Below are 16,457 nucleotides of genomic sequence, written 5' to 3'. Positions count from 1 at the left end.
GGGAAGATGCAGTAAATGCCTTTTAATTTTAGCACCACCTTTGGTTACAAACTGTAAAGCAAACCAGAGAAACTACATTCAGGGATCTATACTGTGGTATTTTTTTTAAGATATTGACTCAGGTAAAGAAACAGATACACTCCTCAATGAGCTGCTAAGATTACCACTGTACTTGCTAAAATTCTTTGGATTTGAAGATCCTGTACTTGCAGTGATCCTGACTAAACATTCACCAGAGATATTTTCTGTGCAACACTCACCAAAAGGTAGAAAAAAAATCATTGGAACAGTGGGACTCAAACCAATTTTCTCCTTGTTTGGCTTGAACAGCATGCACTAGAGTCAATGTCCTGAGTTTCAAAAAAGATAAATTCTAGCACCATAAAGGAAAGGATTTTGTGCTAAAAAACATTAACCGTTATGGCTGTAAAATGCAGTTCTGTACCACATAAAGCTAAAAGAGAATCCACTCTCTGATGCACCACTCCTGTGAAAGTTGACAAGAGATGAAGGTTGTAGGAAATCAAGATGTACAGCTTAGCAAAAATAATACAGCCACTGTGTGAAGATCATATGTGAAGGCCAGGCAAGGCTTTCCTACCAAAGAGGAAGGCTAGGGTGGGACAAAAGGCAGCAAAATGAGAAGTTCTTGCTTTCCTTAAAAGATATTCTCAGGAAGAAAAGCAATACGGGTATTAGAGTATCCTCACAGTAATTGTAATAGTGATAACTACTTTGAAACTAGAAAAGAAAGATTATGCCAAAGGCTCCTGACTTCTTGAAGGCAAATAACATCTAAATGTATTCTTCCAGCTGTCTGGAAACCCATCTAGTGATGTGTAAGACCATTAAAAGCAAGACCTTGCCATTACTGTACTTCCCCTTTGCAGCAAGGACTAAACCTAATCTATGCTTCATCAGGACATAGACCAATAACTGACTGACTCACCTCAGATTAAATTTTCCTACTCACAGGTTACGCCATAGTTGGATTTCTCATGATTTTATCAGTAATTCCCTGGTGTACCTGTACTTGCCATTTTTAAGAGTGTCTCATCAAAGAAATAGACTTGATGAAATGACTTTCTATAACCCTGGCTTAGAGAGCACTTAAGAAAAGTAAATCAGGGAATTTGAAAACAAACTCTTAAAAGTCAAACTACCCTAAACATAGTGAATCCCTCCAACAAAACGTTATTTTCATCTTAACCACATTTATTTTGCCTACAAATTTTACTTGCGTGCTAGAAATATGTAGAAACAGAAAAAATACAACAAAATGTACAGAGCAACTTTTCCACAGCATGGTAAATCCAGCATAGTGATGAACTGTGCACTACAGTGAAACAAAGCTGAAACCAGAGAAATTATGTCTTCTAGTGACGACAACTGCATTATTGGACATTTAAACATTAAAACTATAAGGGTGCCAGTAGACACATTGCTCAAGCTTGAAGGCAAACACTTTTCCAGCTTGAAATCTGAATATTCCTCATCAGCAGGCAGCAAATGCATGATCAGTTCCAAACTGTCTACCATAGTAGCTGAACCACTCCCGAGTCCAGCCTGGCAACGGGAACAGCATAAATAAGGAAGCCATTTTTTCCCCTCAATTCTTTTGAAGACACAGTGTAAGTACTACTTCAATTCCAGTGCAACTCTTTCCAGATAGACATAAGAGGGCAATTAAAGTGAGAAAAGTGACAAAATCCCACAACATACTGGACTCACGAATTTAAAACCACAGGAACACCTTAAATTACTGCTGTTACTTGAGGGTGGGTGATCTGAAGTTACACAAAGTTGGTCAGAGCATGGTGCTAGTAACACCAGGGCTGTGGATTCAATCCTCACATGGAGTTTTACTTAACCCCAGAGTTGAACTGGATGATCCTTGTGGGTCCCTTCTAACTCAGAATATTCTGTGAACCAACACTAATTTTGTGTTTTGGTTTGTTTGTCTTTTTTATGAGAACATTTGCATAATAACAGGAAGTAAGCACATTCTCAAACCTATCACTCCTTTAAGACATCATGGCAACAGCAACGAGGTGATAAAGCACCTGGTATGTAATCTTGACCTGACAAGTGACTCAGAGGTGGCAAAGAAATGCACATTAGAGTAAATATTGAAGTATAACATGAGCCATGTTCATCCAGAGCAGATTTCTTTATTATGCAAGATAAACTGGATTTCTTGCTGGAGGAATGAAAGCAGGGGAGGGCATCTGTTGTGATATTGAACAGCGTCAAAAGAGTCACCATGTGCATCAGGAAAGATAAGCCTACGCAAATCCTTTCAATATTTTTCAAGGAACTTTTGAGTTCTAAAAATAATGAGTGGTTGAGGTATCTTTGCAAGACCTGCTTTGGCAATATATTACAGGGACAGTGTAACTGTTCAAATTATAAGTTTTAGAAACTTAGGAAGATTTAGGCACATGTAAATGAAATTAAATCAAAGCACCTCAAGACATGGAAACACCCACCAACCTTACTGAGTTTGCCAAATTGAGATTCTTTAGCTCTTCTATATTATTACAGTTCAACAGTCTTATACATAAATGAATTCTGAAACAAAAAAATATGTTAAAAAAGTAAGAAACCTTACTTCTGCCTCACACTTACAACTAGTAGGAAGAACATACTTACTAAGTAAAATACCAGTTATCAAAGCTTCATATGGCATAACAGGTTCTTCTTCTTTTGCTTTCACTCTACCTCCTCAATAAAAGGACAGAATCAAGGTCATCAGCGTGATATTAGCTGTTTTAGAACATATTGAATTTTGCCTTGACTTCTTAATTCTACAAATCCTGGTTCTGAAATAGCCCTGCAATGTGTAGTTTACCCAGATTCACTACCATATAAAACAACTTCTTGTGCATTAGTGTGTCTTACAGCTTGATGTGCTCAAAATACCAGCTCCATGGCTGAAGGTAGCAGCACTCACTGCAAAATCACAGAAGACACACAAAAAAGACAATACAGACTACACCATGGAACTGAAAGGAATCTTTGATCTTCTACTATTCTACTATTTCATCTCACAAGTAACACAAGACATATCTACCCTGGCAACTATTCTGAACAATGAACTATTGATTATGGAACATTATTGAAACATACCATACCACTCAGGATTTGGATGACATGTGAAAAGCAAGATTTTTAAGAAAAAGCCAATTGTCCAACTAGGGGAAACATTCTCTAAAATGATGCAATGTTAGCATTACTGTCATCAATTTCTTCTACTCATTTTAAAAACAAGGCTACAAGCTACAGAAAAATTTAGATTTCTAAGGCAAGCCATTCAATAGATGTAGAACTATGGAGGCTGCCTACAAACACAAGGCCACTGAATACATCTGGCTGATTGCTCAGCGTTATCTTCCAAAGTACAATCAAAGCAATCATTTCAATTTTCTAACAGAATGGGGGGGCATGAGAGGGGAAAAAGCTCCCAATTACAATGAAAATCCCAAAAGTATTAAAGAAATTTAAACACTACACCCCACTGAAATCGCGTAAGTACCAAGAGGAGGGACTGACATACATTCATTCAGACACTTATGAGGTTTGGTTTTCTCCTTCCTGCCGGAGAAGACAGAAATTTGTGGCTAGGAGGTGCATTTAAAATCGAAAGGGAAGAAGCAAAGACCAACGCTGAAACCTCGCACAAGCCCAGCGCTATCTCGGCGATGGAAACAACCGGCACCTGCCGCCTCAGGCCTCCCCCTCTCCCGCTCCCCGAGCCCCTCACGGAGTCAGAACCCCTGTGGCTGAGCGGAGCCAGCGAGAACCAGCCGGGAAGCGGGAGGGATGAGCCGGGAAGCGGGAATTTCGGGCGGAGAAGCGGGAAAGACGGGCGGGGAGCGCGGCTCCCGGAGGGGCGGCAGGAGCCGGCCCGGCCCCGCCCCGCGCCCTCAGCCCCGCGCATGCGCGGAGCCGGCCCGCGGCACGGGCGGGATGGCGGCCGGGCCGGAGCGCGGGGCTCGTCCCAGACCGGGCTCACGGGGAAGCGAGGGGGAGATGGCCCAGGCCGGTTACCTGGCCGAGGGTCCCGCGGTGTAGGGCCCGGATCAGGCCACTCGGTGTCGCCATGGCAAAGGCGGGAAGGAAGAGGCAGGGGGAAGGGAAACAGGGCAGGAGCCCGGCAGGGTCCGCGCATGTCCCGCAGGCGCGGTGCCGGAGCGGCCGCCGGCGGGGCGCGGTTACCGGGAAGGGGCGGCGCTGGTGTCGGCATTGGCACAGGCCCGTGTCGGGGTGAAGGGCGTCGCTTCCCCTTTTCCATGGCTCCCGTCTGGCCTGCGGGGTGCCCTTGAAGCGGCGCCTCTCAGCAGCGCGTCCCATTGGGGCCTCCTCCAGCCCTGCATCCTGCCGGCCGCCTGGCCTTGCCCACGGCAGCTCTCCCACGAAGAGATCGCAGCGTGGCCTCTGCTGGAAGATGCGTGCTTCTGCCCGGCCTGTCAAACTTAACCAAAGCCAGCCCCCGTAGAAACCCCCAAAAAGCTGCTTTCTGCCCTCAATCGGCTCTGCTCTGCCCGACAGCCGAGGCAGAATCAGCTCTCGTTGTCGAGCTCTTCAGACATGGCGTGTCCCCAAATCCGGTCTTTGCGCCCATGTCTCTTCTATTGCACCAGGTAACAGAACCAAAGCAGGAAACACCGAAGTTACCGATGAGGGTTGACAAGCTCTCGAAGAAGTCGCACATCAACCCCTCCTGTCAGCTCCTCTGCAAAAGGTGCCTGGCTTCTCCCCGGTTCATTTCTCCCCAGGCTGGGAAGCCACAAAACACTTGTTACCAGTATTCAGGTGATGAGAATCCAAGGTCATCTGCAGGTCTGCAGGCATCTGTGACAGTGACTGTGGGAATCTGCTATTGCAGGCTCCAGGAAAACAAACCACCGATCAGGAAAGAAGGTGCACTTGTAGGTCTCTTACCAGTGGCACTGTGCATTGATTGGACCAGTAATTATTTCCAGTAGCCCACTGCAACCCTGTCACTGAGGATATTGTTATAGAATGTTCCCAAGTCTAAAATCTGGGTTTAGTAGTTAAACCCACTGTAAATTTACATAACTGTTTATTTATTTTCACTGATGCATTGGTTAGTGACAACTTTTATATTTTAAAACGATGTATGTAGAGTGCTTAGTACATAAGAGAATAATCTTCATTTACTTTCCCAAGCACTGCTCTGATACAAATTGTAAAATATTGACTTTGATATTTTTAAGAACTTAAACTTGAACCCAGAAATTGCACATACAATTTTTTCTCATCATTTGCATCATCACTATGAATATTTTTCTTAATTGGAACTGAAAACTTCTATGTGTGATGTTCATCTTTGATGTTTTTATTTAGCGTTTCAGCAAATATGTGTCAGCCATTTTTGAGAACATAGGCAAAAATGACGTGAAGCTCGAAGTGGGAAACATCAGGGAAAGATGCTGAAAAATTGAATATGTTTCGAGATTTTCTAATTCTAAGACCAAAAAAATGATTGGACAAAAGCCTGTGGCTGCTCCAGTAATGTGAGACTGAAGATATGATCTGAGTGGCAATACTGATGATGGAAAGGATGGGCAGCTCCCTACCCCCTGCTTCCCATCTAGAACTGTTCTCTTTTGGAGACTAAAGGCAGCAGGTAGAGCTGTCTTAAACTAATGCCATGAAGAGGGGGTGCTGGAGACAAATGGATTATACCTTCAAAAAGTTGCAAAAAAAATTGATGTAATGTGATAAGAAAATGTTAACACAATTTTTCAGTTGCAAATAATTTAAACCAAAAATCCTTCCCGGTATGTTTACCAGGACAAAAGCTTTCAGCATCTAATAAATATCAGTATTACAATGTGGTTATAAATCAGTAACAAACATTGGTTTGAGTCAAAATGATGAAGGAAAAAGGCTGTGTAGAATTCAGCAGTAAAAAACTAAAGAATGAAGATGAAGTTAATACTACTGAAAAAGCATTAGTGTGCATTTTCAAGGTTATTAGAATTTGAGTATCTGACTCAATATTAGTATTGTAGTATCTGACTTTGTATCACAGAGAATTCTGATAAACATCCAGGAAATGGCTAAGGGCTGATCAGATGACAGGTCTTCAAAAGTACCTGTTATAGTAGAGTTTTAGGGTGACTTGTGCTTTTTCCTGCTTGATACTGCTGCTGGTAATCTGGAAATAGATTCTGAATAATTTAAGTTGAAATATGCTGCTGATAAAAATATTGACAGACTTGTAAATAAAACTAAAAACATCATGATCATACAGATAATAGGAATCTATTAAAGCAAAGCATGTTTTAAAATCAAATTGAAACAGAAGTAAAAAGCTGAATTAAAGTTGGATTTTTTTCTTTAACCAGAACTGAGCCTGTGTTACTACTTTTAAGTCTTTAACCCACATTTAAGCTGAACCAAAAAAAAAAAAAAAATCTATACAAAATTTAAACAGTTCTTTAACACAAGAAGAGCCCACTCCTATGGCAGAAATCTAGCAGGGGCAGAAGAATAAACATGGGATATTCTTAATGCAGGTGGAGAGGCAGAGTGGTGTGAATGTGCAAGGCAGGTGAGATGAGGAAGAGGTTGGCTTGAGAATCCCAGAGAATATGACATGGCTTGCATCCTGAGAGATAGCCAAGTTAAGAGAGGAGAAGGATTCACTGCAAATATTTATTGTCCTCTGAAATCTCCTGCTGATGCCTAAACACCTCTGACCTCTCTTGTGCACTATTCCTAGAGACTTTCCCCCTACCCTTATTATTCCAATGCACATTATGAATCCATTCACAACTGTTGAGATGTGAGGAATTTGCTACAGAGCCAAAATTAGGAAAATTTGATAAACCAGAGCTTGGTTAAAATATCACCGGTGCAATTTGCTGATCTTAACACCACCAAACTGACTGTGGACTTAGAAACAAGAGTTTTAAACCAAATCTTTCAGATCAGTGTGCATCCCATGGGACATAGTGATTTTGCAAGAGATTTAGAGATTGTGTTGGACAAGTAAATCTATTTGCTAATGATGTCCTGTAGCTCATAGAGTCAAGTTTTTAGTACTGGGGTACCAGTCAGAAATTGCTAAGTCCACTTCGGGTTTCCGTGCTTGAAAAGAGATACTGCAAAATCAGGGAAATAACTGCACATGATAGCTGTAAAATTATTTAAGAAAAGACTAGGTACATGCATAGTTAAGTAATCAGTGAAGATGCAGGAAGTCCTAGAAATAGAACAGAAAGCCTGTGATTTTTTTTCCAGGTAGGAAGACCTCTGTAGCTGGGCTACAGCCCACCAAACTTTTATTTTCATGAAACCTTCACAAGACAGTGCTTTCCATAGGAGTATGTAACATTCTGTGATGTGAACAGGGTTCTGGGGATCAGTTAGGGATGTGTAGAAGGTTTTTATGCACAGCCTTCTTGTCTTGCCTAACATAGAAATTAGAAGTTTGGGTTTTGGCAGCAGAGTGTAAAACGGATGAATTGTTCAAGAAGCTGAATAAATTTTGAAAACCTGGCTTTATTCCTTGCTACTGTGAAAAATCATGTGCGCTAAAATTTTTTGTTCCTCACCTGAGAAAATATTAGAAATTCTCTACACTCCTATCTAAAAGCTAATTTTTTTGTTACTGTGCTTTCAATGTACCATATGCTAAAAACATGAAACAGTCTAAAATATTAGAACCTGTTAATATAATGTGTAAGATTCATGTTTTATGCTTTATCTGTTTGCACTTTATCTCCCATCTTTAAGACAGAGTAACAGTTATTCAAGTCAGCATTGTCAAAATAATTTCACTTATACTCTTGAATCATTCACATCCTCTGGTAAAAAAAAAAAAAAAGTAGAAGGAAATTAAGGAAATTAGTAACTTTCTACTCAATGAAGGGATTATGACAGGAAATCCTATGTTAAGAAAGATTTGGACAACATTTTGGATCAAAAAGGTATTTTAAAAAAATCAACAAAACTCAATAAAGAAAGACCTTTGCAGAAAAAGTAGCATACTATGATATAGCTATAGACAGTATCATCATATTTATACAGAAGAAGAGAAGGAAATTAATTAAATCGCATCACAGGGTTGATGCTGTCATTTTTCAATTTCTGAGTGATCATGTATTTTAATGTAGCTTTGTGGGAGGGGTAATTATAATTGTTTTTATTATTTGCTGCAGCATTGCTCAAATATTGTCTAAAACAGGATGCCTTTGTGCTGTGCATTACTCAAGCATGCACCAGATGACAGCCCCTGCTCCAAATAGCTCACAGTTGAAAAAAAAGTGAACACAGATCAGAGTGCATGACACACAAGAGTGGTAAATTAATTTGCAGAAATCAATATTCAAATATTGTTGTTTTTCAAGTGAAGGTTATCGTTAGCAAGGTACTACTTGAATGAAAGAGCAAGGAAAGGGGATTTAGGCAAACTGGAGAAGGCAGAGAAAGGAGACCAGGGAGGTTGTGATGTGAAGAAGAGTGAGAGCAGAAGTTTGAACAGGCAGCCAAACAGCACAGGAAAGAGCCCAGGCAAACCCTTCACACTGCCATACGTGAAGAACTTCACTTGAGATGTGTAGGTTGGTGTAATTTAAAAAGCACATCTTCAAAATTCTCAAGAGCCTAGAGGTTAGCAGCAAGACTGGCTGAAGAGGGTGAAGCAATTACTCTTACCTGTTTCATTTTGTATTTTACACATGCTATGGAAGAATCTTTTGGCCATTTTTATACATCTGTCTGTTCAGTGAAGCTTTAGCAGGGTAGTCACTTGGAAGTGCCGAAGATATGGCAGAAAGCAGGAAGAAGAGTTGTACTGTCTCTTGTATGCTGAAACTGTTGGTGGTATCAAACCATTGCTGAGAGCTATATCCTCTGAAGTTACTGGAAAAACACTGTGTTGGTAGCCACTGAGAAATAAAAACACCTAGAATCTTCTGAAATCTGTAAACCTTTTCTCTATATTGGGGAAAAGAAATCTTTCCTACGTGTTCTTTTGTATTATCATCAGTTATGGTGACTGTGTTCTTTACATTCATTTTGAATCTGTGTTTCCTGTCATGAGCAGATTAAAAACAGAAGAGAGTGGAGTGAAAGTTTTCTATTGCAAACATCTGTTTCTGAAAAAGGATTGTATTTCCATGTCCTGGAACATCAAGGGGAAAAGCTTGCCTCCCCAGACACACACCTTTGGTTTGCAGCAATAAGGAGTTTATAGACAAGGTTGCTTTACTACAGTAAATAGAAAACCTATTTCTGCTATTATTTCCGGTGAGTAATACAGCCTGGATGTCTGAGCAGACCTTCAATTGTTCCCAGCAGAGAGCTATCTTATTCTATATCTTTAAAATGCTAAACAAATTTTTGCGCATAACATAAGCAATGCTTTTAATAACTCCTGTCTTTTGTATCTGAAATTGTGTTTTATATGCAAATATTGCTGTCCAGGTAAGTGTTCTTAGAGAGTGTCGTTAGAAATGGTGAATGGACATACTTACCCCATGTAAGTCAAATGAAATCCACAGGAAAAAACCCAAAAACTACAGTGTCAGCAGACTTCACAAAGAAAAAAAATTCATGCTGATGTATCATCCTTATCCGTCTCCTTTTAAATAACACAAGGTTGAAAAGGAGAGAAAAGATGTAAGAAGCACTTGAGGCCAGATATACAGTACTTTCTTGTACTTTGTGGTATTCTTACATGAATTTAGCCCTGGAAAGGAGGAAATTTATTTGTTTAGAAGCTACCCTGAGAACTTCCTATCTCCTGCATAAATGCCCTCCTTTTAAAGATACTAATACACATCACTGAAAGTATCACCCAAAATATATTGCACTAGATTCATGTACTCCCTCACCCCATTGAACCCAGAGATCCGTTGTTTGCAAAACTGGAACAAATATGGGAAACAGTTTGATAGAATCGTCATCTGGGCTGGTTCCCCATTTGTAATTGTCTCGGGCACCGAGGAGGCTTTTGCTGGTATGCAGCAGTGATTCTTCCTTTCCAAAGTGGAAGCGCATCTTCAAGTAACAGTTTTACTTTGGGCAACGTTATTAGTGAGGCTGGTCTTCTGCCACCTAATAATTTCCCTCATCTGCCAAAATCTCCTTCATGCATACACAACTGATATTTCTGTGTCTGTGAACGTATTAAAAATTCAAAGTGTCAATTTAATTTAATTTATTAATTAATTAATATTAATCCTAGAATTAATAGAAAATAAATGAAGAAAATGTAAACCTTTAAAGTTTCAAAACAAGCTTGGCAAAGTTGAGAACTTGCTTGTTAGAAAATTCTCATAAGCAAACAGATTTGGAAAATTCAGGAATCAGTAGGAATTCACAGTCTGAACCTGTGCTTTTTAACTCTGGTTGTTCAGTTTAGTAAGAGAACTCACAGTTGGCCATTTACAGTGATTAATATGTAATTAATGTATAATGTAATTAATATGACATCTCTCTCACTTTCTCTAGAGGATATATTACAGTGTGAACATCTGCCTGTGACTTACGCGGCTGTCCAAGATACTCAGAAGACAATCTAGAAAGTATAAAGAAGTGAATCCTTCATCCTGGCTGTTGGAATAAGGATCCTTGAGATGTGAGATTAGGGTACAGAGAGAGCTGTTCGTCAAATTTGCATTTATATTGGGGGTCGTCAGGCATCAGACACTTATGTAAAGACATTGATGTAAACCCTATTATTTATTTTTATTAACAGTTCCAGTTTCTATTAAGTATACCATATTTCCAATATAAATTAGTTTAATTTTGCTTTCCAGTTTTAAATTGTGTAACCTAATTGCCTTTTAAGCTAAAACACATTTTCGTTTAATAAATCTTCTCCTCTTATAATCAAAGAATGTTTTTATTTTTATTTCTTAAAGAAACAGCATGGACTTCCCCCCCACCCCCCAACTGTTGTAAAATAGGCTTTACACCTTTTAAATTACAATGTGACTCCTTAATCTTTTCAGCTTTTCAAGATCTTCTCTTCAGTTTAAGCACCAAAATGTGCTATTGCTATTTTCATTATCATTCATCTGCTTCTACTCAACCATTTGCTAAAACCAAAATAAAAATAGAAGCTTTACTGAAAAAATTTGCAGATGATACACAGATTCATAGAACAATAAATAGCATTTATGTATTTGAGAATAGGGTTAGTTGCTGCACGAAGCTGAGCTCAATTTTTTTAATCTAATCTTTATCAATTTCAGTGTCAGTATTTTCCACAGTACCACGATTTGTAAGGGTGGCAGGTATTTTAGTTTCCAGGTGTGTGACCTTCCCCATTTATATGTGTTCAGACTCATTGCTTGAATGAGTTCCCCTTCCTACCAAACAACCCAGCTGTGTATAACCAGCTCAATGCAGTTTATCATTCCACCAAGCTGTGTATCATCTGCAAACTTTATTAGCAGCACTTTCCTATTTTCTTCTTTGTGGTTAATAAAAATGCTAATTGCTAAATTTAGGCTTAACACCTATTGAACTGGCAATGATTTAACATCTAGTTAATGTACAATTCAATATACAGTTTACTGATTATTTTATGTTAATCAAAAAAATAAGACTATTATGAAGTACCAAAATAAAATCTTTCAAAAAAAATGTTGCTATGGCACAGCCAAGTGTATTTCTAGAAAGAATGAAGTACGTAAAATGCAGAGTTGTTACAATTATCTCTAAAAAGATCACTTGCATGTGATTATTTAATAACATTCCTAGACAAAGTTTTTCAAAGTTGTTTTGTTTTCTATTTTGCCTTTTATATGCACTTTTGTTGCTATGCTCTGACTATTGTGTTCCCATCTGGAAAATGCAAACCACCTATGTTTTATGGGACACTTTGACTGGGTATGCAGCTGCTTTGTTTCATTAGAGCAATGAGAGACTGCTGAAACGGATTCTAGCACCCTTTGCTTTCTGCACTCCAAATTCCTCCTGACTTGCCACTCCCACCATCAATTACTCTTCATACTCCCTTGTTTGCATTCCCTTATTTTGGCTTCATCCTGCGAATATGAAAAATTCCACTGGCTCACGTGATTCTTTTCCCCTTGTATACCAAACTGGTACTTAATTCTGGTGGAGTGACTAGCTGTCGAGAGCTCCCAAGTTTGTTGGGGCTGACAGCAAAACCTCCCTGTTCTGCCACCTTCTTATTTTGTGCCCTAAACTCAGAGAGTGCACATGTCCACTTTCCTCTTCATCACTCCTCCAGGGAGAGGGCTCTTGGTTTCCCCTTTGATGCAGAAGACAAGCATGGTGCCTCCCACCTTCCTCTCAGCTTGACTAAAAAGAGGGCTTGGCATGATAGGCACATTCCTCTCAGAGGCTTCATATGAATGGCCATACTTGCTGTTAGTTTTTGTAACTAAAAGTTGTTTTGTTGTTGTTGTTGTTTTTTCCCCCCATGCAGAGTTGTTCCTTTTGGACTGGCCACCATCATCCATTGTTCTCCATGAAACAGAAACTGCCATTGCCCTCGGGGGAGATAGTGGCTGCCTATACTGTGAGGCATCATAAAACACAGACCCCGTTGGGAACAATGGGGAAAAGCCTTCTCAACGTGGCCACCAGCTGAGGCCCACGCCAAGCACTGGGGAGCAGCAGCCACGCTGAGGGGAGGCAATGGTCCACCAAGGAGCCTCTTGGCCCTGCCTGAGGGAAAATGAGATTAAACGCAACAGGAAAAATATCCAAACCAAACCAGCTTAATTACAAGAAGCAAGTGATATAAGGTCTTTGTGCAAGGTTACAAAGAGTTCTACTTATGTGTGAGCTAGCAGAGCTCTTAGCCAGTTTTGTAGAGGAGGCTGAAGATCTTTTTGCCGCTTTCTCTTTTGGTTGCCTTGACTTCCCCTTAAAAACTAAGTGAACAAAACTCTTATTAGGCAACAATTTTTGTCACAGAATAATAAGCATTTTGTCTATGAAAATATGATATTTTTCCACCCTCCCTTCCTTTTTACTGGGCAGCCTTCTTCCTCATAAACTCTTGGCTCTATGGAGTGCATATTATTTTTTAACAAGATCGGAGATAAAGAAAGGTCTAACAATGTGTCATTCATTTTCAATCTCTAAGTAAATCAACATATTCAAATACATCTTTCAAGTTACTGTAAGATTTATAACCAAACCATATGCACTGTGCTGCTAAGGAGAGCACACTGTATTTTTTTCATGGAGAGTAAGGAATCAACAAAGCATGCCTGAGTCTGAAAATTCTGCCTAATTCTAGAGTATTTTATTACCTCTGAAACATGCATTTAGTGAGAGAAAATATTTTAAAAGATGAAAAAAGTAAGGGCAAACATCATTAACAATTTTGCACAAGCCATTTTGTAGGAATGTTGTAATTATTTTTGAAAAGAATCATTGTGAGTCAGGGAAATAAATTAGAAAATAAAAAGGAATTAAAACTCCTCAGGTAATTAAAATCACAGTTAGCATATTCAACCAAGTCAAACGGTAATCTGTTAAAATCTCTTGTACATAATCTCCCTTCTTGTACATTTACAGTTCCATAAAATGAACTGTCATTTGCTGCCATTATTTTTCATAGCAGAAAATTTCCTCTTGAGCAGAAATCTTAACCCTGCCACAGAGTGACACTCTATGATTATGCCTATGACTATTTCAGTATCCTTGTAATTCAATTGATAAAGTTGATCTGTAACGATTTAGCATATGATCTCTGCTCTGCAGAGTAGGGACATTAATTACTTTGAAGGTAGTGATTGATCTAGAATGAAGAAGCTGCATTCTCAACAGAGACAGTAAGTTACTGGTATTGTACACTAATTAATGTGACTTTGGGAGCTGAAAGGCAGACTTTTGGTTTTAAATCACCATAAATCCCACTCAGGGTGCTAGGTGTGCTGGCCACCTTCCACACTGACTAAGAGAGTGTTTAAGAATGGCTTAAACAATGGAGTCCACTGCTTATGTTAAAGCATTGAGTGCAGGATTGGAGAATCGATTAGAGTGATGGAAACAATGGAAAGTAGGAGGAAGCAGGAAGGGAGCAAACCCAAAAATCATGATACTAGAAATGAAGTGAATTCACAATGGTCTTGAAAGAAAGCCAAAGAAAGGAGTATTTTGAGCAGAGCCCTGACGGCAAGCAGATCTGGGATCATGAGCAAAGTGATACATTCTTGTTCAATCTTACTGTTATTTCAAGAAGTGGGACTTTTTTTGTAGTAAAACAAGATTACTTCAAAGAAATACCTGGCTCTTGTAACCAATTTCTCATTCTAATGGAAACAGCCTGCGATCTTGTGCATACAGGCTAACTGCTCAGGCCATGGTGGAGTTAGACACTAAAACCAGAGAGGGAAAACAATGAGGAAAAACAGGGAAAGAGACAGTGGGAAATTTTAGAAAAGGACATGGCAAAGTGGGAAAAAAAATGAAAACTTGCAGGAAATTAACCCAAGGCACAGAGATATAAAAGAATGTAGTCAGGATGTAATCTTCAGCATGATAGTAAGTCAACCAAGAGATGCTAATGTCTGGGGGAAAGAGTAAACCCTAAAGTGTACCCATGTTCAAATTTCTGATAAAACAGAGCCTGTCCACCCCTTTGCCATTTCTGAAAAGCAGCCCTGTCTGACAGGCAGCCAGGCATCATGATGGAGGGCTAAAACACATGAAGCTGCTGCCCATTTGGAACACACTCTGTCTCCTTTCACATCTGCAGAGCATTTAGCTGCTTGCATCTGGTTGTGTTTGCGCAAATATAATTCCATATTCACTAATAATTCCCGAGGCTAAAGGCCCCTCTCCTGTAACCTTGTTAATATTCTCACAAGGCCTGGTGTGAACGCCTCACAGCATTTGGATTAGAATTCAGTCTGGTGGGTTTTCCCCCCCCGTCTCTTACTCTTTTTCTCGTTCGTACTTTTCTGGCCTCCAGTTTCCTGGCCACCCACATGACGAGACACTCTCCCTCCCGCTCTCTCCCCATTCTCAGTTTCAAGGAATTTCCTTTTGTCAAAGGCGAAGTGTGATTGACATATTTTCCCCCTCTTAAGTGCAGTCTTCTTAATACTTGATTTAACTATGTCCTTATGGGGCTCGTATAATCATTACCTAGGTGAGAAAGAGACCCCCTGCTCCCTCACTAGCATCCAATCTTGGCCTTCAAGCACCAGACAACTGACTACTTAGCTCTTTTTACATGGTTTTTATTCACTTTTTAAAGACATTTTTATTAATTTGGTGGTGATGAGGTGTTCCAGATTGACAGCATTGGAAACTGAAGTAATTTGTTTGTCCACAAAACAGGTACCACCAAAGCAGCAGAGCTACTGGCTCCCTTAGTGGTGTTCATGGGGATCCCCTTTCAGAGCACCTCACCAAAATCAGAAAAATTGCCTTCTCCTCTGGCCTTTGTGGAGAGAAGGCAATTCAATTTTCTAGTCAATACTCAGCCGTGATGCTAAGACTGATAAAAAACTGAGCTATTGCTTACCCTGACCAGAATGAGCATTTTGCTGGTCTGCTTGTGGTTTCTGTGCTCTTTAACACGAGAAATGGTTTCCTGTTGTTCTCCAGATTATTTTCTATGTGACCTGCATAGCACGTTGTGGACAAATGTCCACCCCAGGTAGAGTCCAAGGTGTGTTAGGGTGGGGACAAAGGGTTGAAGGAGAATGGCTGTGGGATTTGGGAATGTAGATGGGCTCCTGGCAGACTAAGAGGATGGTGAAATCCCAGGATGGTAGTTTGGAGTCCTTAATGTTTCCCTGGTTACTCTGTGATGGGCACCCTGCTGCTGTGCTCTGTTTTCATCCATGTCTTGTATACAGGAAAGTAAAACTCTGTGTTATGATGTCCGTGGGTTGGCTGTGGGAATGGAGAGGATGCTCTGAGACTGAACCAAAAATTTTCAATACAATGTAGCAAGGGTTACTAATGAGTTTTTAAATTAAGAGTGCAAGATTTTAGCACACTTTTGAATCCATGAGAGCCAACCAGAGATTTGTATTGAATTTAACAGTTAATAGTCCTGAAAACTGATTGTTTTAACTAACATATAAGGAAATGTTTATGAAAATGTATGTTGAAAATTTATGCCACACCATTGTAACACCTTGTTTTCAGTTTTATATGAACTTTGCTACATTTGAAATAACTACATTGAAATTTCCCATATCAGGGATTAATCTCTCTATATTGCATCCTTCTTTTCCCCCTCTGTTAAAAATGGAGGAAAAAATAAGGATGAGAGTTGTCTTTTGATCAGCAGATGTGGTAGAGTCCCTCTGATGTCAGGAATGAATTCTTGCCTGTTTCCACAAAAATTTTCCCATGTTTAGCCATTTAGCCTCAGGAAGTCCCACTTCACACAAAGACATTAGAAATGCATGTTCTAGGAAGGATTTCTGCCCGTTCTCAACCCCAGAGGTGGATGGCAACCTTCTCTC

The 16,457-nt window shown here is 39.8% G+C and overlaps 1 protein-coding gene across 1 annotated transcript in view; it reads right to left on the bottom strand.

The window, feature by feature from the left end:
• WARS2 (tryptophanyl tRNA synthetase 2, mitochondrial) overlaps positions 1-6,360 on the bottom strand; it is a 42,834-nt gene extending 36,474 nt beyond the window's left edge. Inside the window, exon 1 of the mRNA XM_058864212.1 lies at positions 4,051-6,360. Within this exon, the coding sequence (XP_058720195.1) occupies positions 4,051-4,353 (303 nt within the window). The 5' untranslated portion in view covers positions 4,354-6,360. The remainder of the gene's footprint in view (positions 1-4,050) is intronic.
• Positions 6,361-16,457: the final 10,097 nt, after the last annotated feature.

This window comes from Poecile atricapillus, chromosome 1 (genome assembly GCF_030490865.1).
Source record: "Poecile atricapillus isolate bPoeAtr1 chromosome 1, bPoeAtr1.hap1, whole genome shotgun sequence".
Taxonomy (NCBI): Eukaryota; Metazoa; Chordata; class Aves; order Passeriformes; family Paridae; genus Poecile; species Poecile atricapillus.
Note: the sequence above shows the minus strand (reverse complement) of the source record. Positions and strands in the feature narration are given on the sequence as shown.